This window comes from Aotus nancymaae, unplaced genomic scaffold (genome assembly GCF_030222135.1).
Source record: "Aotus nancymaae isolate 86718 unplaced genomic scaffold, 86718_ANA_hifiasm-v0.15.2.pri h1tg000003l, whole genome shotgun sequence".
Classification (NCBI taxonomy): domain Eukaryota; kingdom Metazoa; phylum Chordata; class Mammalia; order Primates; family Aotidae; genus Aotus; species Aotus nancymaae.
In genome coordinates, this window is record NW_026988414.1 from 65,720,835 (window position 1) to 65,744,524 (window position 23,690).

General features: G+C 48.8%; 1 protein-coding gene across 4 annotated transcripts in view; it reads left to right on the forward strand.

The window, feature by feature from the left end:
• Nucleotides 1–1,017: 1,017 nt before the first annotated feature.
• The window catches only part of SMAD3 (SMAD family member 3), a 137,273-nt gene continuing 114,600 nt past the window's right edge, over nucleotides 1,018–23,690 (forward strand). For 2 of the 4 annotated variants that reach the window (XM_012451372.3, XM_021667496.2), the window contains exon 1: nucleotides 1,018–1,786. In XM_012451372.3, coding sequence (XP_012306795.1) covers nucleotides 1,581–1,786 — 206 coding nt within the window. In that variant the 5' untranslated portion in view covers nucleotides 1,018–1,580. Of the gene's footprint in view, nucleotides 1,787–2,248; nucleotides 2,274–2,297; nucleotides 3,321–23,690 lie in introns of those variants that run through there. The other 2 variants (XM_064381929.1, XM_012451374.3) reach the window with 2 other exon arrangements.

The window sequence follows — 23,690 nt, forward strand, 5'->3', positions numbered from 1 at the left end:
TCCCCAATGTGCCAGTTGGTTTGTTGTTGTTTCGCTTTTTTTTTTTTTCTTTGAATACACAAACTCCCGAATACTCCTGTCTTGCCTCACTTTTTTGTGAGTTCATTGCTTTGGAAACAAAACTCTCTTGCATTTATTGGGTGTCAAATTTCTGATCTTTCTCTATCAGGAGATCCAGCAACACCCGGTTATGTAAATTTCTTTCAAAGATAACTTTGAAAGCATCCCCATTCATTTCTTTAAGAATTCAACAGATGTCTTTGAGGCCCATTTTCTGCCTGGTACTCGCTTCACAAGGCTCAAGGGACCCCAGGCTCCAGCCATTGTCGAGGTTGTCACTGAGATCCCCAACTCTCCACTTCTGAGGACCCACTTCTCCCCACCTCCCTCCTTCGCACACGTTCCCGAGGCTCTCAGCCGGTGTGATCTCACCGACAAGAGAATAAAAACAGCCCCCGGGCGCCGGCGCCGGCCAAGGGCCTTGACGGGGATCAGCGAGCGCGAGGCCAAGTGCGCGCCCCAACTTCCTGGGCCCGGGCCTTCCGCGCGCCCCCTCTCGGGCTAGGGTCCTCTCCAGGGTGCACTCCCGCCGGGACAGCGCTTGCTTGCTGTGCGAGTCCAACCCTCTCCGGCTCGCAACTCCAATCGAGCTGCCCGAGCGTGGGCTCCGAGAGCGAACGCCAAGGGCCGCGCTCAGTCCTCCCTCCCGCGGCCCTTCTTGCCGCGCCTTTCCCAAGACTTCCTCCCCGCGCCCGCTCGACTTCAGGTCGGGGCCGCGCGGCATCCCGCGCGCTCCAGTTAGGACCGCTGCCGCCCGGGTCGCCCACGTGGGCGTGCTGGGCGTGGGGAGGTGGCGAGGTGGCCGGCCGACCGGCCGGCCGGGAACCCTCCCCGGAGCAGGGGGCGGGCAGGGCGCCCGCGCGAGGAGGCGGCGGGGCGCGGGGGAGGAGGCGGGGAGCCCCGGCGGCGAGGGGGCGGTGACAGCGCTAGGAAAGGAGGCTGCACGCGGATTTGCATGAAACACAGACTGGGAGCGGGCGGGAGCGGGAGCGGGAGCGCGGCGTACGCCCCGGGCCGGCCCAGCCAGCGAGCGAGCGAGCGGCGAGCCGGGAGGAGGAGGGCGGCGAGGCGGCGAGGCAGCAGAGGCGGAGGGATCTGCTCATCAAAGCTAGCGAGGCGAGCGAAGTTTGGCCGGGGGTTGGACTTTCCTTCCCGGAGGCGGCACCCAAACAGCTACCCCGTGCGGAAACCCAAACTTCTGCTGCCACTCGGAGTCTCGCGGCCGCCGCCTCCGCCCCACGTTCGGGGCCTTCCCGACCCGGCGCCGCTGCCGTCCGCCCACCCGCCTAGCCGCCCTTTTCCCCGCCGTGGGAGCCGCTCCGGGCTCAGAGCGGCGCGCCGAACCCCGCAGGCTGCAGCGCCGCGGCCCGGCCCGGTGCCCCGGCAACTTCGCCGAGAGTTGAGGCGAAGTTTGGGCGGCAGAGGCCGGCCCCGGCAGAGCTCCCCTCTGCGCCCCCGGCGTCCCGCCGAGTACAGCCCCGCCGGGGGCGCTCCTCGCCGCCCGCGCGCCCTCCCCAGCCATGTCGTCCATCCTGCCTTTCACTCCCCCGATCGTGAAGCGCCTGCTGGGCTGGAAGAAGGGCGAGCAGAACGGGCAGGAGGAGAAATGGTGCGAGAAGGCGGTCAAGAGCCTGGTCAAGAAGCTCAAGAAGACGGGGCAGTTGGACGAGCTGGAGAAGGCCATCACCACGCAGAACGTCAACACCAAGTGCATCACCATCCCCAGGTGGGGGTCCGCCCGGGGGACCCGGGGGCAAGCAGCCCAGCCCCCTGGCACTGCGGGGCCGACCCAGTGGGGTTGGAGATGGGAAGAAGGAGAGAGACTGTGTGCGTGCGTGTGTGTGAGAGTGGGGAGCGGAAGCAGGGGCGGGAGGGGGGACACCCCAAACAAAACCATCTCTGCATTTGCAAAGATCGGAGCCCGGGGCTTCCACGCGGCACTCCCGCTTCCAGACCTCATATTCCCTTTCCACCTCCGGGAGGGGAGAGCGGGTTGCTGCGGGACTCGGCCGCCCCCACCCCGGGGAGCTGGGGCTGAAAGTTGAGGCCCGCTTTGTTCGGCTCCGCGGGCCGGAGCCCCTCCTCCGCCGCCGCCTCCCGCCCCCGCGGCCCGCGCTCGTGGAGGTGGTGGTGTCTCTGCGTTTCTTTTCTTCAGTCCGGTCTCCCCACTTCTTTCCTCTACAGGAATGCGGTCCGTACAGCTGGGGCTGTGGGTGAGGAGCGGGAGCCTCGTGATTGACAGATTCCTTCTTCGTTCTTTCTTTGCCTTCGGGATTAGCATTTTTATCGAGTATTTTTAGACTCGGTTATGCCAGTCTCCCGCCCCCTGTGCACGCACGCACTTTGGTTGCAGTGCAAATGCTCTGACTTCCAAATGGGAGAGACAAGTGGCAAAAAATAGGGTCTTCTCCCTTACTTCCCACCCCTCATCCCGACTCTTTCGCCCTCCTTTTAGTCCAAGAGATTTTGAGTCCGTGCAGAAGGAGGGAGAGGGGCGGGCTGGAGCAGGGCAGATAACAAAACACACCCCAAAGTGGGCCTCGCATTCCTGTAGAGCCCTCCTTCCCAAAGCGCTCTGCCATCTGTCTGGATCTCCTTTATCCTTCCCGTCGCGCGCTAGCTAGGTCGGGCGGGAGCCCACAGATGGCTGATAGAAGGGGTCAGTGACTTCACTCCCCCAGGGGCTTCCTTAGCTTAGCTGTGCCTGGCTGGGAATTGGGGGTGGAGGTACCTTGGCCTCCTGTCTCTACCTCTCAGACTTCTTTGATTCTGAACCAGGGGAGAGTGTGTGTGTGTTGGGGGGTGGCTGTTTTGGAGGTCCTAGGCTGCAGAGGAATGAATAGAGAGCACCAGGGACTGTCAGCCACGAAGGGTTGTCATCCCTGCTCCGGAGCCAGGGTGGACTCCATCCTTGGCCACCTGCTTGGGGCAGTTGTACAAGGTCTGCCAGGCGAGTCAGGCGGGCACAAAGCAACATCTGTCTGCAGGAACTCAGGGCAGGCTTCCCCTGGAAATAAATGCACATATGGTGGGAGTGCGGACTTAAAAAAAATTCTTTTTTAACTGGGTGGATCCAGTCAATAAAGGGGGAGGGAAGGCGGTGTGCTGTCTGGGGAAGTCTCTGGGCGTGTGATCGGGAGCCAGAATTGACTTCAGAGGAGGTGGTGTGATGTGCTGGTCAGAGAGAACCGGGGTTTGGTTCCAGCTCTGGTTCTTAATTCTTCTGTATTTCTTCGGTGCGGGTGGAGAGGGTAGAGTGGGTGAGTATCCTACTTCTCTGTCTGGGGAGGGGTCTTCCAAACCTACCTTGTCCGTATCTGCCTTGGTGCATTGAAGACAAGCGCTTTCTGCATTGAAAAAGAAAAAAAAAAAGTATATTAATTATAAAACAGGCAGCTGTGGAAAGTGTTTCACAGTTTACAAAACACTTTCACATGGTTTTCTGAGGTCCTCAAAAAAAGCAAGCAGGCAACCAGCCAAGCCCTGGAAAGTAGATAAAGTTGTTAGGCCTAAGATTATCACATTTTTAAAGTTGAGAAAACTTTAGCAGAGAGAGGTGCAAAAGCTTGGGTAGTAGCACGGGCTTCTGACCGCATGTGCTCTTTCTGCTGCCCCGTGCTGCTTTCTGCTTTGAAGATCTGCATACATTCTTTGCTGAATGCTGAAGCTCTTTTAGCCTGGGGAGGGCCCTGTGGATCTTTGTATGTGCGGTTGCTCCTTTATCTCTGGGCTGCTGACGGCTTGGCGGAGAGGCCTTGCTTTCCCTCGCCTTCTAGGAGTTTGTCCTCTGCAGGGCCATGCCTTTGGCCTGCCTTTTCCTCTTCTAAAGTCCTGCTGAGAATTTGGAAGGCTAAGACAGATGCACGTTTGGATGATTCTGAGAGTTCAAGTGTCCCTGCTCTGTGGCCTTCTCATGACTTTGTTAGGACTGAGGCATCTTCTGCCTGCCTGGATAGGACCTAATGCAAAAGGACGTTTTTTGTTTCATCTTTTTTCACAAGTTAGAGAAACCCAGTTGCTTGGGTGGATCCAGACAAAATGGATTTTCATCCTTGGATTTTGTGCCCACGCCTCTGGGTCACCTTGTGTCCCTTGGCAACAGCTGCTGCTGTTTTGGTCGTGGGCAGAAAACTAAAGGCCACGTCTTGGGGAGGTGGCTGGCTTGGCCTTCTGCTGGTGACATCGATGTGTGCTGAGCCCCATAGGTTGCAGCGTTGATTGTCAAATTGTCTGCTTTCACGCACTGCCTTTTAGTTTGGAAAGTGGAGAAAGGAAAGTGTTTAACTTAGTCATCCCCCTGTGTGGGTGGGGGTTGGTCACTGGGTGCTTAAAAACACTCTGCAAGATCTGGTCTCTGGGGTTTAAGGAGCCCTCAGTCTAAGGAGATTATGCCAAGTGTGTTTTGGCTAATATATAATCATGAGCTGCAACAGCAACATTTGGCAATTAAAGCTGTATACTAGGGACTTCCAGACCGCAGGCTGGCTGCTTCTCTCTGACACTAGCTCTAACGTGTTTCAATTATCGGGGGGCTGGAGTGATGCACACTTGTCAATATCAAGACGGTAAAAGAGATTGGTGCGGAGGAAGTGGTAAGAGCTTCATTTAGATACACCAACAAAGGGGATGTCAGGATACTCTGATGTCTGGCAGGATTGGCAGGATTTACACATGTTTTATAACAGCTTCTCATGCCTCACCTGCTTGAGTACCTGAGTAAAGCTGCAAGTCTCTTCCTCGCTAGTTTATAAGAATGGAAGCATTTAGAAGCGTTTGCCATTGAATGAGAGACGGTGTGAGAGCGTTATATCAGGAATAGCACACTTAAAACTTAATTTTCTGGTGGACACTGGTAGCCTGTGCTTCCACTGGGGAATCCATGCCTTGGCCTAGTTGCTGGGAGATAGAGCAAGGTTAAGGCACTGCTTGTTTGGAAGGGAAATTGGACTTGTGTCAGAGCACCCAGTCCAGTGGAAAATGGGAGAATTGAAGGAAACACTAGGTCTGACACACAGCATCTGCTCCCTCCCTGTGAATCTGATCTTTTACTGTAGTGCCCTCCTGTTATCTCCTTGAATTTCGCCAGGGTACTCTCACCTTAAGGAGGAAGGATAAATATCCTAATCTTTTTTTTTTTTTTTTTTTGAGACGGAGTCTGGCTCTGTCTCCCACACTGGAGTGCAGTGGCACGATGTCAGCTCACTGCAACCTCTGCCTCCTGGGTTCAAGTGATTCTCCTGCCTCAGCCTCCCAAGTAGCTGGGACTATAGGTGTGTGCCACCATGCCTGGCTAATGTTTTGTATTTTTGGTAGAGACGGGGTTTCACCATGTTAGCCAGGATGGTCTTGAACTCTGACCTCATGATCTGCCTGCCTCAGCCTCCCAAAGTGCTAGGATTACAGGCATGAGCCACCGTGCCCAGCCAAAGATCCTAATCTTTAACATTCCTTTTTCAGATTTCTGGGGATAGACCTATTACCAAGGCTGTAGAGCCCTCCCTCTCCTCTCAGCTGCAGCTAGAGCACCATGCCGGTGTGGCCCGTAGGGAGGTAGTCCATTGTCTCTTTGCTCTTGTTAACTTTGATTAGGGGAGCTCCACGTAGGGCCGAGAAGAGGGGGGGCCTGCAGGGCATTAGGTAGCTGATGAGGGTCTGACTCAGCTGCAGCTGAACCTAGGGGCCACTTGATGTTCCCTGGGAACGTTTAGAACCTGCTTGCACCTGGGAGTTGAATGTTTGCAGACGACTCCTCTGTTGATAATTGCCAGTCAAATGTTACAGTGCTGGATTTTGTTGATTTATTGATATGTATTGGACCCCTCCCATGTCTGAGTTCATTTTTTAGGTACCAGAGGAGGATGTAGAGACACACTTGAGAAGTTCGCTGCCTGTGAGAAGCTTACACATCAGTAAGGGAAACATTAATAGGGCATTCTTTGAGTGCCTAGCTGCTATCTCTTTCTCATTCCCAGCTACCAGTAGAAATACGAGATCTAGTATGGATGATTTTTTGGAGGGGGAGTTGGTGTGCCTTTTAAATATTGTATAAGTCACTAGGCTAGAAAATAAAATCATGACAGCCATCTGTTTTCTCTGGAAAAAAACACAAGATTCAGGTCTTGCATCTACCGTTTTACTATCTGCATGGATTTGGGAATCCACTTAAGTGTCACAGCTTTTACGTCTGCCTCGTAAAGTCAGGATGAGATAAGTCCTGTGGAAGTGTTTTGTGAACCAGAGAACTTGACAGGTATGTTACCTTTAGCCTTCATTCTGCATTCATTCATTATTCAATTATTCAGTCCTTTACTGAGCACATACTAAGATGACCACAGCAGGGTCCCAGTACTGTTCCAAGTTTTAGAACAGAGCTCCCTGTCTAGAGCAGGAGACAGACTTACCCAAAGGTATAGGGGCATGAGCTGTAGCTGAGGAATATACTAAGTGCCCAGCAATGTGGAAACAGACAGTTAATTCTGTGGGAGGAAGAGATGTAGAGAGGAGGAGAACCCACGAGAGGTGGAAAACCTCTCATGGGAACAAGAGTTATCCCAGGGAAGTTTCTGGATTGCAGTATGATGTTGGGAACTTTTTGGTACATGGGGATAGTTCCCTACAAGAATGAGGACGTCTTTATCTTCTGTCTTTTACTAAACTGAGTGCTGCTATAAATATGTTACCTTGTAACTGGCACTGAACGGCGGTTGACTTGGGTGCTATATTTTACTCCACCATAAAGCATTTTCTCTTTGAGGTAAAAAAGTAATTTAGTACCGCAAACCTAAAATTCAGGTTTCCTTAGTGGAAACAGGGACTTTAGATGTATCAGCTCAGACTATGACAGGGAGTGTTGATACAAAGTAGACAACTTGCAGATGGCTGTTTTGAAATTCAAAGCTTCGGTATGACCTAGCTTCTCACTTCTCTGGTTAACACTTGCTGAGAATAAATCCCAGACGCCCGAGTTTCTGAATGAACATAGGCGCTTTTAGTAGTATATTTTTTAAAAAGTCTTTGCAAGGATGAAGTTTTAAATGACAATATTAATAACAGAAAAAAATCTATGAGTACAGTCGCATTTAATTCTGATGAGAAATGAAAGAAGTTGATGGAATTGAGAGAATTTGTTTCAGCTTATCACATCAGGAATCCAATTAAATGAGTTAAAAAATAAATATTGGTTTAATAATGTAAATGTGATTGCTATATTATTATAATAGAAATAAAATTAACACGATTTAATGAACTGAGCGACCATTAATTTTTACTTGTTAATTTATTAGGAGATTTTAATGCCATTTGATACGCAGAACAGCCATTATTCTGTGTGAGCTCCTTAATGAAATAGGACCAAGCAGGGCTTGCTTTAAATTGAAATCAGGCTTCATTCCCGTTAACCTTATTCTCCCACCTTCATCCACGTCTCTTGCAGCTTCCTGTAATTGCAGTGACGTTCTCTAAGGCTGGAATGCAGCTTTCTTAATCAGCAAGTCTCATGAATAGTCCTAATTGACTTTTGCCCTTTTCTCCTTTGCTATACTGACTGATTAAAACAAAAGCAAAACTAAAAAAAGACTCCATTCCCTTCCCCAAATCCACATCTCATAGTGCTGGTTGGCTGGCAAGAGGACTTCCCAAGAAGGCTGCTCGTGATGGCAGCCTGCTGAATGTACGGGGGGTGGGAGGTTCACCAGCCATGTGCATGCGAGGATGGCTGGTGCAGTGCTGGATGGGACTAGCTCCTCGCTAAGGAGGGCTATGACCTTCTGTTGGCCCCTGACGAGTGCCTGAGCCCTGGAGCCTTCAGTCTCCCCATCTTCAAGCACAATGTTTCCTGGAAATGGTGGGAAGTTGCCATCCTAAGCCTGCCCTACAGAAGTTTGGTTTCTAATTTTATTCTAGTCCAAGTTTTAGAACAGAGACAATTCCAAGAGAGCTTGTCGGGTTCATTTTTATGCCTTCCTTGAATGCTTCTACCAGGTGTTAATTTCTGTGCCAGGTAACGGGGACAAACTAGTGAATAGGGCAGGTACTATCCCTGGTGTTCTGTAGCTTCTGGTCCCTGGCTGTGAAACACAGGTTCTTTGGAATTGTAAGAATGCTGTATGTGTTCACTCTTTAGCTAATTTGTAAATACTGTTTTCTTGGTTCCAAACAAACCAAATCCCCCAAGCTCTGCAGTTTATTGACTCTCGACAAGGATCTCTCTCTCTGTGTGTGTATAACATTATCCTTTGTTTCGACTTAATTAACAGTTTGAGAAATAGCAAATCTATAGCACGAGTCATACTATCTAAGGCCCTTGCTATAAACAGCAGCCTGCCGCAGTGGCAACTGCTGTAGAATGTTTTGACAGAGACTCAGTTTAAAATGAAAACACAGTAGAAGCCTATTAATTAAGAAGTTCGGCTAATTCTGGACTAGGCCAAAGTTTGTTTAGCAAGGCCTTTTCGCCCCATGAATTCTGTCAAAGAAAAATTACTGATAAACAAGGGTTTGAGGATTATTTTGGAGGTAGGAGTCAGCAGCCCTGGGTGGGTTCTAGATCTGGCTCTGTTTCTGATTAGCTGTGTGACCTGGGACAAGTCACTTTACTTCTTTGGGCCTCGAATATTCTCAACTGGAAAATAGGCTAGATAAGCTCTGTTGGAGGGCCTTTTTGGAATTGGTTTTCATACTAGCGTTTTATTTTGTTTATTTATTTTTGAGATGGAGTTTTGCTCTTGTTGCCTAGGCTGGAGTGTAATGGTGCGGTCTCTGCTCACTGCAACCTCTGCCTTCCAGGTTCAAGCAATGGTCCTGCCTCAGCCTTCTGAGTAGCTGGGATTATTGGCGTTCGCCACCACACCTGGCTAAGTTTGTATTTTTAGTAGAGACCAGTTTCGCCATGTTGGCCGGGCTGGTCTCGAACTCCTGGCCTCAAGTGATCTGCCCGCCTTGGCCTCCTTTCAGAGTGTTGGGATTACAGGCGTAAGCCTCCGCGCCTGGCCACATACAAGCATTTTAGAAGCTCCCAGTTGCACGAATCTAGTTGATCAGTGAATCACAGATCTTTCTTAATTATTAATGTTCCAAGACCGTATGGACCTGGTGTCAATTTACCTAAGTAAAAATAATAAAATTATAATTCAGCCTTTAATTTAGGTTATTTCCCTCCCTCTTCCTTGCCTCTTCCTTACTCTGTCAGTCGAAATCAGTGAAATTTAACTACAAAGAAATATAAAAATAATGCTAAGATGAAGACGTGGAGCTGTGCCTCTTGAGATGCAGTGAACAGTTTTTCTTCTTTTGTTGCTATTTTTGGGTATTCTAAGAACAGGAAGTTTACTTAAACTAATGACCACCGATGCCTAAAAATGGTTAAATGGAAGAGGTAGGCATTATAGAGGATACCTGTGGAAAATGTTTGCTCATATGTCAGAGTTGACCCAGGAAGCTTCCTTTATTTATTTCCAAGCATCTATATAAAGAAAGACTACACTTGATTGCGTAAGCATGAGCCTTTTGTTAGGCAGCGTGGAAGTTGCAAGTTTAAACTCCAGCTAGGAAATGAAAAGTGAGTTTCCTCCTAAATAGTTCTTGTTCAGTATCACATGGCTCTCCCAGCTTACATCTGGCAGGTTTTTCTCTTGAATGCTTTGCTGGTAGTTTAGGACTATTGTTTCTTCCTTCTTTCTTTCTTTTTTTTTGAGTTGGAGTCCTGCTCTGTCGCCCAGGCTGGAGTGCAGTGTTGTGATCTCGGCTCACTGAAACCTCTGCCTCCCGGGTTCAAGCGATTTTCCTGCCTCAGCCTCCCAAGTAGCTGGAACTACAGGCACGCACCACCACACTCAGCTAATTTTTGTATTTTTAAGAGACAGGGTAGGACGCCAGTATTGTTTAAGAAACCGTGTGTATGGCTTTGCCTTTGAAGCTTACAGAGTTATAAATCTGGTCCCTTTTGCTGTTAAATGTTGCATCACAAACTGCCAAGCCAAGTTGTAGCTCTGAAGTGTCACCGTTTTTTTTTTTTCTTTTCTTTTCAACTGGACTTTTGAAAATAGTAATGCTTTTGGGTGTGTGTTTTTTAAAGGTCTGTTTTTACGCTGTCACAGCTCAAAAATGTCAAAAGGCATTTTTTCCTTAAAAAATCACCTCTGGGTTAAGCCCAAATGTGGAGTAATGGATCCAGAAAGGACTTTTTGAGTAGTTACAAGTGGCTGAAAGCAGGCACTGGTGATGGAAATCGGGTTTTTCCTTTTGCTTCAAATCTTCCTGGTTGTAAACTTTTTCTTACCCTTATTGAAGTCAGATTCAAGGTAGGCCTAATTCTTCCCAGCCGTGGGAGGCCAGAGTGAATTGCTGTTTGCTGTGCCACCCCTTTAGTTTTTGTGTGTGGCTGTTTGTCTCTACCCAAACAGGTTCTTCATCTGTTACCTGGGGAGCAGGGAGGGGGAGGACAGGAAGAGCACAGTAGGGCAGAAAGAGCAAAGGTTCTCAAGTCTGATGGAGCTGGGTTTGAGTGTGACAGTTTTTAGCTATGTGGTGACCTTGGGTACTTTGCTTCAAGTTATTGAGCCCCAGTTTCTGCATCTGTAAACTGAGGATGAAACCACCTGCTTCACAGAAATCAACCCAAGTGGCCAGGTGCGGTGGTTCATGCCTGTAATCCCAGCACTTTGGGAGACTGAGGCAGATGGATCATCTGAGGTCACGAGTTCGAGACCAGCCTGACCAATATGGTGAAACCTCATTTCTACTAAAAATACAAAAATTAGCTGGGCGTGGTAGCGGACATCTGGAATCCCAGCTACTCAGGGGGCTGAGACAGGAGAATTGCTTGAACCAGGGAAGGGGAGGCTGCAGTGAGCTGAGATTGAGCCACTGCAGTCGAGCCTGGGAGACAGAATGAGACTCCATCTCAAAAAAAAAAAAAAAAAAGAAAATAAATCAACCCAAGTGAAATAAGATGTGTCAAGTACTTGGGCTGTATCGATCATAGCACATAGTAGGTGCTCAATAAACACTCATTTGCCCCCCCCTCTTTTTTTAGACAGAGCCGTGCTTTGTCACCCAGGCTGGAGTGCTATGGCACGGTATCGGCTCAGCACAACCTCTGCCTCCTGGGTTCAAGTGATTCTCCTGCCTCAGACTCGAGAGTAGCTGGGATTACAGTCACACACCACCACACCCAGCTAATTTTTGTATTTTTAGTAGAGATGGGGTTTCACCATGTTGGTCAGGATGGTCTCGAACTCCTGACCTCAAGTGATCCGCCCACCTCAGCCTCCCAAAGTGCTGGGATTACAGGTGTGAGCCACCGCGCCCAGCCTTCGTTTTCCCTTTCAAAGGGGAAATTTGACAGGTGGTGTCCATCGACTCCGGTAGGTAATCCCCTTCCCACCCCGACACACATGCTCGCAGAGCATTCTCATTTGGAGAGTCTCAGTTGATAGAGTAAAAGGATCTGCTTCCAACACACACACATAACGCACAGCCATGCTACTTGTTGATGTAAGGCTTGGCAGGCCACTGAAAGAGAAACAGTTCGTATTCTTAGGTGGTTCTGCCCTCCCCCCTCACCTTCTCTATCATTATTTTAAAAAATTTGTTTGGTCGACTAAAAATAATAGTACTGAAAACAAACTTGGATGAATCAGTGCTCCTGGGGCGGGGGATGGGTAAGATCCTGAAGCAGAAACGCAGTGACTCATGTGCCCGTCACTGATAGCTGCCCGTAAATGCATGGAAGTGCATGATGTTTATTGTTGCTGGTGTTTTTCTGAGGCTTCAGTTGGAAGGCGCTTCCGGCTCTCCCTCAAGTACTGACTTACTGGTTAGCTGGGCTGTTGAGTGAGAATGGTCAGGTCCGGAAACTCATGGCTCTGAAATGACCTGGACATGGTGGCGGTACCCTTGACTGTCCTCAGATATGTGCAAGAGGGAGCTGAGGCTTAAAGGGTCATGCTTTGGTCCTCCACCTGGCGACTGCAGGGCCAAGGGACAGGCCCATCTAGAGCCAGCACTTCTTTCTCCCACATCATATTCAGGGGCCTGGCTCTTCGGTTCCCTGCCCCAGAGTCTTGAGCCTGTTTCCAAGTCCTGCACGGGCCTCTTCCCCAAGTCTTCAGCACACTGTGCTGACCATGGACAGCACGTGCCTCCGCAGGCCCAATGGCTGGGCAAGGGGTGCAGGGGCATGAAGGGACTGGCTAGAACTTGGACTTGTGGCCTGGGAAGTCTGCGTGGGTGTGTGTGAGGCCTCTCAAAGTTATGGGTGGTGCTGGGGGTGGGCTGAGATCTGCAACTGGGTCTCTCTGAGCTTCCACATTCTGTTGTGACACCAAGGGGTCAGGAAATCCTAAACTCAATCCTGGACTTCAGGTCATATTAAAGTATTGGTCAAGGTAGCCCTTTCTATGTACTCTTGCTCTGGGACCCACCAGTGGTAGGGACAGACCTGTTTGTTTGTTTGTTTGTTTGTTTGTTTTTAGACAGTTTTACTCTGTCACCAGGCTGGAGTGCAGTGGTGTGATCTTGGCTCACTGCAACCTCCGCCTCCTGGGTTCAAGCTCAGCCTCCCAAGTAGCTGGGACTACAGGTGTGCACCACCACACCCGGCTAGTTTTTCGCATTATAGTAGAGAGAGGTTTTATTATGTTGGCCGGGATGGTCTCAAACTCTTGACCTAGTGATCTGCCTGCCTTGACCTCCCAAAGCCCGGCCCCTTTCTTTTTCTTTTTAGCACTATCCACTCAGTTGCGTGGTCACAACTAAATCCCAGTCCAGGTGGCACTATTATATGGGCAGGATTTTGGAGATGTTCACAGGAATTGATTTCCCTCACCGTGAACTCAGGCCAGAATAAACTTAATGCAGATCAGGGAGAAGCTGCTACATATTGTAGCTGCTCATTCAAAAAGTGGAGCAGAGAGCTGGACCACTGAATGTGCATTTGTTTGCTGGAAGTCTTTATTAAGCGTCAGAGATACGGAGATGAAGTCGAGTCTCTGAACTGCTCAGAGGCAAAAAGGGACACCAGTAACCACAGTTATGGTGGGCCCGTGGAAGAGACACTGTAATGAAGGTCAAACGAAATGTCTGGGAGCCCAGAGGAAGAGCAGGTCTGTTTCTGGAGGTGTCAGAAGGCTTCACAGAGGAGACAATGCTCGAGAGGGGCCTTGAAGGATGGGTGGAAGTGTAGGAGTGGGGTGGGAGGCAGTACGGAGCACAGACCAGACTGCGGAAGGACCTGATGTCCAGGGAAGACAGGACAGTTTAGGGTGGCCAGAGTGTGGGTGAGGGCGTGGCCAGAGAGGAGTCGGAGAAGGATGTTGTCAAGGACTTTGGTTTGCCGAACTTGGTGCTTCGCATTTGGACCTTGCTCTGTAAGCATCCAGGAGATTTTAAAGCAGGGGAGTGGCATAGCAAAAGCCACCATTCTATCGTTTCTTATTTCATTTCCTTCTCTTACCCAGTGGCTGTTAACAGCAGGTTTTCTGCTTGAGTTATCCAGGTCAGAGTCATAATCCCTTACACCACCATGTGGACAGCTTTAGGCTATGTCTGGACCAGGTCGAAAATAGTGTTTTGTTCACTGTTGGGAGAGAAGACGTGTTGTTCAGCCAGGAGGGCTCAAGGAACCCAGGCGTTCAGGTAATTAGCCAGTGACTCATGTCAGCCTCTTGACATGGATTCCTCGGGAAACTAAGCAGGGTGCTGCAGGGCTCCGTGCAGACCCCTGGTCTACCCAAGCACAGGTCCCCAAATTAGATCTCGGCCTCTGCTGGGTCTTCCCTGTACCTGACACAGTGCCTTCGTGTGGACCATCTCTGATCAGTGTTTTTAATTTCTTTGTTGATCATTATCAAGGCCAGGCTTTCCAATTCCAGACCACACTGCAGTCAGTGAAAAATACCTAAATTCTCTACTGCAGACCCGTAGCATGATGTATGTTTATTAAAACCAGATTATATTCCTTAATAAGAGAGTAAAATAGCATGTTTTAATCAGTGTTCTTCATTCATTTTATCAGTGAGAGATTGATGTGCCTCGCCTGTATAAAGTCAGTTTATTGTTGTTGGTCGTTTAAGTTGCTGAGTTTTTAAAAGACTGAGTTTCGTGTCCAAGGACTGATTCTAGTTCATGGGCTGTTTTTGAAAACATTGCTGGATACCTGTTACAGAAGGCAAGACCAGGGGCAGCCTGTTGCAGCGGAGTGCCCTGAGTTAAAATCCCTGCTCCCCACTGACTGCGGTGGTGACTGTGGACACATCATTTAACTTCTTTGAGCCTCCTTTTCCTTATCAGCAAAATGGGAAAAATGATGACCTCCCTCAGGAGGAAGGTTATTGAAGTTATTTATTTAGATCAGATTATATTTATTTTAAATTAAAAGCTTCTTGCGGCCGGACACGGTGGCTCACTCCTGTAATCCCAGCACTTTTGGAGGGCAAGGCGGGTGGATTATGATGTCAGGAGATCGAGACCGTCCTGGCTAACACAGTGAAACCCCATCTCTACTCAAAATACAAAAAATTAGCCGGGCTTGGTGGCACGTACCTGTACTCCCAGCTACTGGGGAGGCTGAGGCAGGAGAATTGCTTGAACCCGGGAGGTGGAGTGCACTGCACTCCAGCCTGGGCAACAAAAGAGTGAGACTTTGTCTCACCAAAAAAAAAAAAAAAAAAAAGCTTCTTGCAAGCTGTGAAACGTTTTGCAGTGTCACGTATTATTTCTTTATAGTGCAGAAGTCACTGCTATTTCTAAAAAACCCTTTCTGACAGAGATGGCAGTTAAGGCTTCCAAGATTACACCCAGATTCCCACAGAGACCTTAGTGACAATCATAAATAATGCATACAATTCAATTCGAGTAGGAGCTCGGGACACACGTGCTCTGGTGCCTTGTACTAGAAGCTTAGGTGAGCTGTTGCTCTTGGCCTTCCTTTTCCAAGCATTTGACTCAGAAGACGGTCGAGTCAGCAGCGCTGACCATTAGCAAATCATCTAAGCCCACTCACATGACGTGATCCTGGTACGTGCTGTGTGGACTGAGTGTTGACTGCGTGCTGAGTGTATGCCGGAGTGGGTGATCTGGTTGATCTTCCTTACCTACAAGACTCTGGGAAGGATGGGTTATTTATGTTTACAGAGGAGGGGGGCTGAAGTATTGAGGGGTCAGTGGCAGAACAAGAATCTCGACTCAGGTCTCTCATTTCTGACCCTAGTTCTCTGCACTCCACTCCATAGCCCCGCAAGAAAGGACAGCCGTTCTTCATACAAAAAGCCATGACAATGCTATCATTATTCTCTTTTGGTAAATGACAAGAAACAAGGTTCAGATTACTTATGTAAGTTGCTTTGGGTCTCAGGCTAAGGACTGGAGCTGGATTTGCCACTGAAGCTCTACCCCTTCTAGAATCTAGGGTGCCTACATAATTTATCAAACAAACGGAGGCATTTCCAAGCCTGAAAAGGGGCACTAATTATGGCCACTATTAATTATGGACCTCGGCTGTGAACCGGGACCATCCAGGCAAACGTGGGTAATAGTCACCCTGCCTCTGGTCGTGATACCCGACCAAAGTAATGGAGAATTGGATCTGCCAGCTCATGTGCTGTTGCTTAAGTGAAAGGGAATGTGGAAATGCTGTCCTGCTATTCTAAGTGAAAGGACTTGCCCCAGGTCATACAAGTTGGCAACATAGTATTTTATGGACGAGACCTTAAAAACCTGGTGAAGTTAGCTCTAGAGCTTCATTAACTGGAGCAGGAGTTAGGGAACATTGGGCTGTGCTGATGTCTACTACTGAAGGGAAAAGAGGTAGAGGTCAAGGTCAGGTGTATATGGAGTAGGTGGGGGGGGTGGCGGCAGGGGGAGGCAGGGCATTCACGTGGCTCTAGTATGTCGGCACCGTCATCAGGCCCTGTCCCTTTGAAGCCCGGGAGATGCCACTAGGCCCAACGCAACTTGGATGATATTTAATGGCCAAGAGCAGAGACTTCTTCTGGGACCTGACTTTTGCTGCTCCCTGCTTCATTTTAGCTGAGGGCTTCAAAGAGACTATTGGCTGGGAGTGGTGAACGTTTAGTGGATAATCCTGCTGAAGAATTTTGGCGGGCCTTGAGGAAGGAATTAAAAATAACAGTAAGCATGCCTTCTCTTTCTCTTTGATTGTGGTCAATGCATGGAATGTGCCAGGGCCGCTGCGGAGCAAGCACGTGGCCCCAGATAACCCCTCCCCACCAACGGAATTCTGCAGGGAACATGGCAGGGCTATGCTGTTTCACTCCTGCTTCGGGCTCTCAGGGTTTGTTTCCGCGATCATCTAAACCTCATCCTCCTTCTCTTGCCCCAGATAATTTATTGGATGTCTGGAGAGGGACTCGAATTCCCTCAACTCTCCAACCAGACTGCTGCCGTGGGAGAGGCCCTGTCGGGTGAGCTCCAGGGAGAGCAGTTGGAGTGACAAAGAGGAACAGCGACAGGCTGAGAAAAGCAAAATATAATTTCAAACCAAACATGGCACCTGTTTGGAGAACTTCAGCTGATACTACAGTGGCCCTGTCATTCGCCTTTGTGGCTCAGCTGGGTCTTATAAATAGAACAAGAGGCATTTCCCCTTTTGTTACCCCACAGACACGCGGAGGCATGTGTGGGGGTGGCATGGACAGAGAGTATTAATTACTTATGCTCCAGTTCATCAGATAGTCATTGTGGGAACTGAGCCCTGGTGTCACGGGGATGACTGGGCCATCTTGTGGGTAAGGCTGGAAGCGGCTTTTGAGTCTCCTGAGTTGCAGCTCTCCTCACCATTGCCACCCTCCCTTCCCCAGCTGAGGCCCTCAGTCCCTCATGCCTGTGTGCTGTAGTAAGCCAGTTGGCCTCTTCTGTCTCCAATCCATCTCACATTCTGTATCAGGGGCCAGCATCGCTATATCAGGATGCTTTTTGGCTGAAAGTGACCCGAAACCCAACAAACAGCTTCAATCCTATGAAGGCTATTATCTCTCCTAAGAAGGCTAGCAGCAGGGAAGTTTCAGGTGTCAGAAGGACTCAGGAGCCTTCCATCTTTCTGGCCATCTTCTCTTTAAGCTTGTCCCCTGGTGGTCCAAAGGTGGCCACAGCTGGTTGCAGCTATTACCATCTATAAACAGTTGCATCCAAGGGTAGAAAAGGGCTCCTGTTCCTTGGGGGTCTCTTTAGGAAGAAAACCTTCCCCAGGAGCCTCCTGGTATCTTGTTGGTCAGTATCGTATCACATGCAGTCAATGACAGAAATAATGGATCCTCAGCCACCTCTTGAGGTCAAGGGCCCAGGCTATTCCTTTGACTCATCAGGGTAATTAGTATGGAGGTAGGTGCTTAGTAAATTTCATTTAGGTTGGTGCAAAAGTAATGGCAGTGGCCAGGCATGGTGGCTCACACCTGTAATCCCAGCACTTTGGGAGGCTGAGGCAGGCGGATCATGAGACCACGAGTTCAAGAACAGCCTGGCTAACATGGTGAAACCCTGTCTCTACTAAAAGTACAAAAAATTAGCCAGGTGTGGTGGCGTGCACCTATAATCCCAGCTACTCAGGAGGCTGAGGCAGGAGAATCACTTGGACCAGGGAGGCAGAGGTTGTAGTGAGCCAAGATGGCACCACTGCACTCCAGCCCATACAACAGTGCGAGACCGTCTCAAAAAAAAAAAAAAAAAAAAAAGTAATGGCAGTTTTGCCATTATTTTCAGTGAAAAGAACATATACTATTAAAAATAATGGCAAAACTGCCATTACTTATGCACCAACTTATGAATGAATACTTGCTGGTTGCTGGTTTCCTTCTCTGCGTGAGAGTCCTGAACACTCACTGATGTCTTGCCGGCTTCTGAGGATGTGATGGTAAGTCTGCCCTCATGGAGCTTGCAAGTGGATGTGCTAGAATTGTGTCTGGAGCATCTCCTGAGTAGATTGTGGCAGTCTGGTAGCTTTGGAAGAGTTGTTAAACTGAGGCCCAACGAGACAAAAGGAAGTGAGAAGCACGGAGTGGGGACTCTATCGACCTCTGAATGCCGTGCCCAGACCACACATTGTGTGATGCAAGCCAGGTTCTTTCAAGTTTCAAGCAGTTGCCATTTCTGTCTCCACCCCTCCACCAGTCTTATTTTCCTACTGACAAAACGATGATAACAACTTGCGCTTGGGTTTGGAGTGGGGGCAGGGCCCAGCACTGACAGCCTCCTCCCCCAGGGGAAATTTTCTAAAGGTTCTTGCGGTGTTCTGGCTTCCAAAACCATATGCAGTTTAATTGCATGTTTAGTATCTTGGTGAATCTCTCTTGCTTTGAATCGGCTGGAAACTTTCTCTGAAAGCATATACACGAAGACATAAAAATTCTATAACTGTTTAGTGCTTAAAAACAAAGTCCTGGCCACATTATATCAAGTTTTGCCGTCTTCTGACAGAACTTTCTGCAGATGGGGAATACCCTCGAGTCTTCCTGTTGCAAAGAACTAGTAACTAACTTCAAGGGTGCAAGTGCCCTTTCTTTTGAATTCAGAGAAAACAGAGCCTGTCCCAAGGCCTCATGTTTTGTTTTTCTATTGATCTAGGAGCTGGGATAACTTGGAACCCCAGGGAACATCTCAGAGTTAATTAGTTTTTTGAGGTCTTCCTGTTTTTCTTGCTTGATTAAAAGAGTTGCAGTTTTTGCTTTGATTGTTTAAAAAAAGAATCTGTCACCACTACGGATCTAAGAGGTGGGAGTTGGCATGGGGTGGGCACTCCAGTAAATACATGAATTGTCTTCCTGCCCTCTTGTTCTGGTGGAGCCCAGAGAGGCCCCTTTGTACATGGACCTGGATCCAATAGCTACTTTCCTTGAAAATTCTTTCGTTTCCAGAAGCAGTGGCCAGGTGAGCCTGGGCATGAAACCAGACCAAGTTGCCCCAGTTTGAGGCTGGTTCTGTTTGATCAGCCTCGGTTCTGAACTTAATGGTGCAAGTTCACCACTCAGAGCGCGTCAGCATGTGGGGAGACGGAGGCCCTGATGGCCATGCCAGGGTGCCCCCAACCCTTTGTTTAACCACGGCTGTGGACCAGTGGTCTCAGATGTTTACCATCGCCTGTTTATAAGAGGGAAGTGTGGTCATATTTCTATCTCTCTTGTGGGCTGCACGGTTGCCTTACTGGGGTTCATGTGGGAAGTGGTTACTGTTAGGAGGAGGATGAAATAACAGTACTCACAAAAAGGCTTTGATCCAGTGATCTTTTTAAATGTCATCTTTTGGCCACTGTGTTTTTTTATTTTTATTTTTTGCTATCTGCTTTAACTTCAACCATGAGAAAATCAAACCATATGCTGGACATCATTCTACCCAGCCAGGCTGAGTCAGAATTGCAGTTCAGACTACTTCTGCTCTCCCTGGGTTTCATGTGCTTTCACTGTGGGGATATCTTCCAGATCTGCAGTTCTCCAACGCTAGGGACCCCTCAGCTCCAGCTTCCCTCCGGACAATACCTGAACGTCCCTACAATATCTGAGATTGAATTTGTGCCATTTCTTCTTCTTTCTCCTCCCACAACCTACTCTGGGTTCATCATTCCTGGAGCCCCCAGGTTCTAAAAAGTGTTGAATCAGCGAGTGAACAAATACTCTGAGACCCAGAGAAACTGATCTTAGCAGCGTCCTGTTTTCTGGGTGAGACTGAGGCCCCTTGGCCACTCTTGCTGGTGGAGATGGGCTTTATGACTTTGAGGAAGTCAACTTGACTTCCTGGGTGTTGGCCTTCCCCTCTACAGAATGACAGCCGTGAAGGGAGAATCTGAAAGGTCTGTGTATTCGTTCTCAGTTTTCATGATGCCCCTCTGAACTCTCCTTGGCTTCTTGCCTTTGGCTGTTTTCTCAATGCTTATATTTTCCTGGGGGACAAATCTACGTTTTCATTTGATGCCCTGCCTTCAGAGGTGAACCATTCCTTGATAACCTATTTAATTGTATTATCATCGATAATTCATCACATATTTACTGAGCTGCTTATGTTAGTGGTGGTGGTGGTGGTGGTGCCATCAGACACGTGGTCCCGGAGCTGCAACACGCTGCTGACGAGGACGGTCACACTTGGAGCGTCCCAGGGTGAAATGAGACCTCACCTGAGAACCTACTCGCAGGCTCGGGGAAACCAGGCAAAGAGGAATTCGCAGCCTCAAGCACAGGTTTTCTGTGCTTCTGGGCACCGGCTACGTTCCAGCTGTAGTGCCATAAAAATACAGGAAGGAAGGGAAACGTGTTCACAGGTTGGTTAGAGATTTTGAAACCAACAATCAGCTCTCTCTTATCCGCAAGAAACTAGAATCTACTGCTGGCTTCAGTCCCTCAGACCCGCTGCTCAACAGAGTGCCCTTTCAAAACTGGGTTAGACTCTGTGCTAATGGCTTTTTCCATGAACCTCAGCCAGCCGACAAATATATTCTTTGAGGATTACAATCAACTAGGATGCTCGGGAATCTTTAAAGAGAAGCACTATCTTGGCTATCTTTGCCTCAGTTTTAAGGCCATTGAGGAAGGAGACTGCACCTTTCAGAGGTGAAGCAGTCAGAGGATGGCCTCTGAAAGCATATGACTCAGTAAACCACTGACCCGTCCTTTGTCCCCGTTTTTGTCCAGCATCTGTCACCACAGGGGCTCCTCTGTGGGGTGGAGGAGAGAGAATTAGACGCAGCAGGCCTGGGTTCTAGGTCTGCCTCATTGTGAACCAGCTTTATGACCTTGGGTGAGTCACCTTTCTCCCCTGGCCCCTGGCTTCCTCTTCTATAAACTGAAGGTGTTGGCTTAGCAGGATTTTAAAGTTTCTTCTACTTTAAACATTCTGATTCCTGCACTTGCATTCAAAGAAATGACTCTGTTACTCATTTGGGTAGTTTCAGAATCACTGTATAGTCAACTGTGGCCTAGAATTGGGGGCCTGCAGTTGAGGACAGGATGGAAAGAGGTTTGAGGTTCAGGGTGAGCTATGGGGGATTAGGATTCTTGATTCCTCATGATTTGCAATTGGTTGTTGGTGTTACCATAGAAGGTTCTCAACCATGGCTTCTAATGCTCAGACCACCCCGAGACCAGTGAATTTCAAATTTCTACAGGCGGGGCTGGGGAAATACATAAATATCTTTTTTTAACTTTCCCAGGTGATTCCGGTGTATAGCGGGGATTGAGAATCACAGCCATAGATGCTTGTGCAAAGCAGTGGTTCAGTGTTACAGGCATCTGTTCTGGGTGGAAAGCGATAGTTGTGGGTCAAAAAATAAGTAGAAAGCACACACGCACACAGAGAATAGCTCTAGGTTCTGGAAGCGTGTAGATCTGGTCATCACGAGTGCTGGTGGTGAGCAGCTGCCCTGAGGTTTAGAGTCCCAGTTCCCTCCTATCTCCGGGTCAGTGGTTTCTCATCATCTTTGAAGTAGTGGAACCATCTGTAGCTGGTTCTTTCTGCTCAGAAACTCACAGTACTAAGTGGGGGGCAGTGCAGGGGGGTGGAGCAGGAATGGATTAAATAGGCCCTTACACATGCCCATATTTTTTTCATGAAATTTAAGAGGCCTTAGCCAACTCCTGCATACCTTAGTGTGAGATCCTCGGCATCGGCCCGGTGGGTTCTAGGGGCGGTGGAGGCTGTGGGGGTGTGTGTTGCTCCCCGCTGCTTTGGTGAGAGAGTGTCCCTGTCTTTGGCCAAGAGCTTCCTGTCCTGCCACTTCATCAGCAGTAGCATCTAAACGGCCCCTGAAGGGAATCAGTACCTACAGCTTAAGAACTCTGATGGGACACAGCTGTCTGCATTAAAATATTAACAGAAAAGGTCAAACTGGGAAGAGTCAGCTGAGTTGAAATATCTCCTTCAGGTGAAGGGATGGGCTTGTGGATCCTTACTTGGTGTGAAATGAGCCCCAGGCGGGGAGACTGTCTCAGTGCAGATTAACCTCGAGGGCTTTCACAGATGAAGGACGGAGGTAGGAGAAGCTTTACAAATAACAAAGTTTGAGATGCCGTTGTAGACATGCCAGTTGTAGGTTGCTATTTTCAAATCAATGAGAAATCTGTCAAATATTTATGAGACTGAGCAAGGCACTTAGAGAAATGGAAAATACAGTTCCTGCCCTCGGAGAGCTGAGCATCTTACTGGGAGTTTGAATACACAGTGAAGACCTTCTAAGCCCTGGCCACACAGTGAGGATCAGAAGACGGAGCCATGGAGAGTGGAATGGGACACATGGGTCAAGGAACGTGGACCCGAGTGAGCAAAAGCAAGACACTCAGGTCCCACTGTCACATTGGGCATGTCTTCTCTCTCTCTCTCTATCTTTTTTTTCCTGAGACAGAGTTTAGCTCTTGTCGCCCAGACTGGGATGCAGTGGTGTGATCTCGGCTCACTGCAACCTCCACCTCCTGGGTTCAAGCAATTCTCCTGCCTCAGCCTCTCGAGTAGCTGAGATTACAGGTGTGTGGCACCATGCCTAGTTAGTTTTTGCATTTTTAGTAGAGACAGAGTTTCACTGTGTTGGCCAGGATGGTCTCAAACTCCTGACCTCAGGTGATTCACCTGCCTTGGCCTCCCAGAGCGCTGGGATTACAGGCGTGAGCCACTGCGCCCGGCCTCTTCTCCTCTCTAACATGATGTCAGTGTCTCTGGGAAGCAACCCTGGTGGGCACCTCATTGGTAGCAAGAATGACTTCATGTTCTTGCTCCCGTGAAAATTCTCTACTTTCACGGATACATTTTCCTCTAGGCTTTTTCTTTGTCTGTAAGTTGCAGGGGTGTGTTCTTTGCCAGATCCCTGCTTTGATGATTACCATCTGCCTACCTGAATGTCCTGCATAGCTTCATTGGAAAGTCTTTTCTCTTTGGACCCTGAGATGCTGTGTAATACGACGGTTCTTGGTTTCAGTAGGCACCTGGCACCCTCTCAGCTATGGCCGCATTTCAGGTATGGATGGGAGTGATTATCTGTGCATCAGAAAACTCAGGTTTGCCGTGTGAGCAAGTTGTGTGATCATCAGTAAATGCAGGACTGGCTTTGTTAGGCCCTGGTTGTGGCCAAGGCTTTCCTTTCCCGGCGGGTGATTATTCCACATTTCATGGTCACAAGCTGAGGGTAATCAGGAGCAGATAAGAAAGCCCTGTGTAGAGCAAAGTACACATTTCTTAAAGTGGGAGGAGGCAGCAGAGGCATTATATAGATGTGTGTGTTTGTGCATGTGTTTAAAAAAAGGCTTATATTTTCTGGGCAGCAGAACTTAAGTTTCCAGTAAACATCTCCTCCCTTTTACTTTACCTTTTAATTTTGTGTTTATGGTCTCTGTGCTTTGAAATTGTTTTTGCTGTGATGCCAGCCCTGCCTGAAATGGGTGGAGCAAGCCCAGCCCTTTGGAAGCCACAGTTTAGATCAGAGTTCTTGGACTGACATGGCCCAGCTGATTGACAGCTCAGACACGATCACTCCATCTCAACTAGAAGAATAAAAATAGAAACCTAGAGCCGGGGCGGGAGGGGACACACATTTCTTAGTCTAACCCCCACTCTCATCTTTATCACGGGAGGAGTGATAAAGTACTGCTGTGTGTAGTTCTGGTCTAGGGTTGATTGACTGGAGCCCCAGGCCTGGGACTAATTCT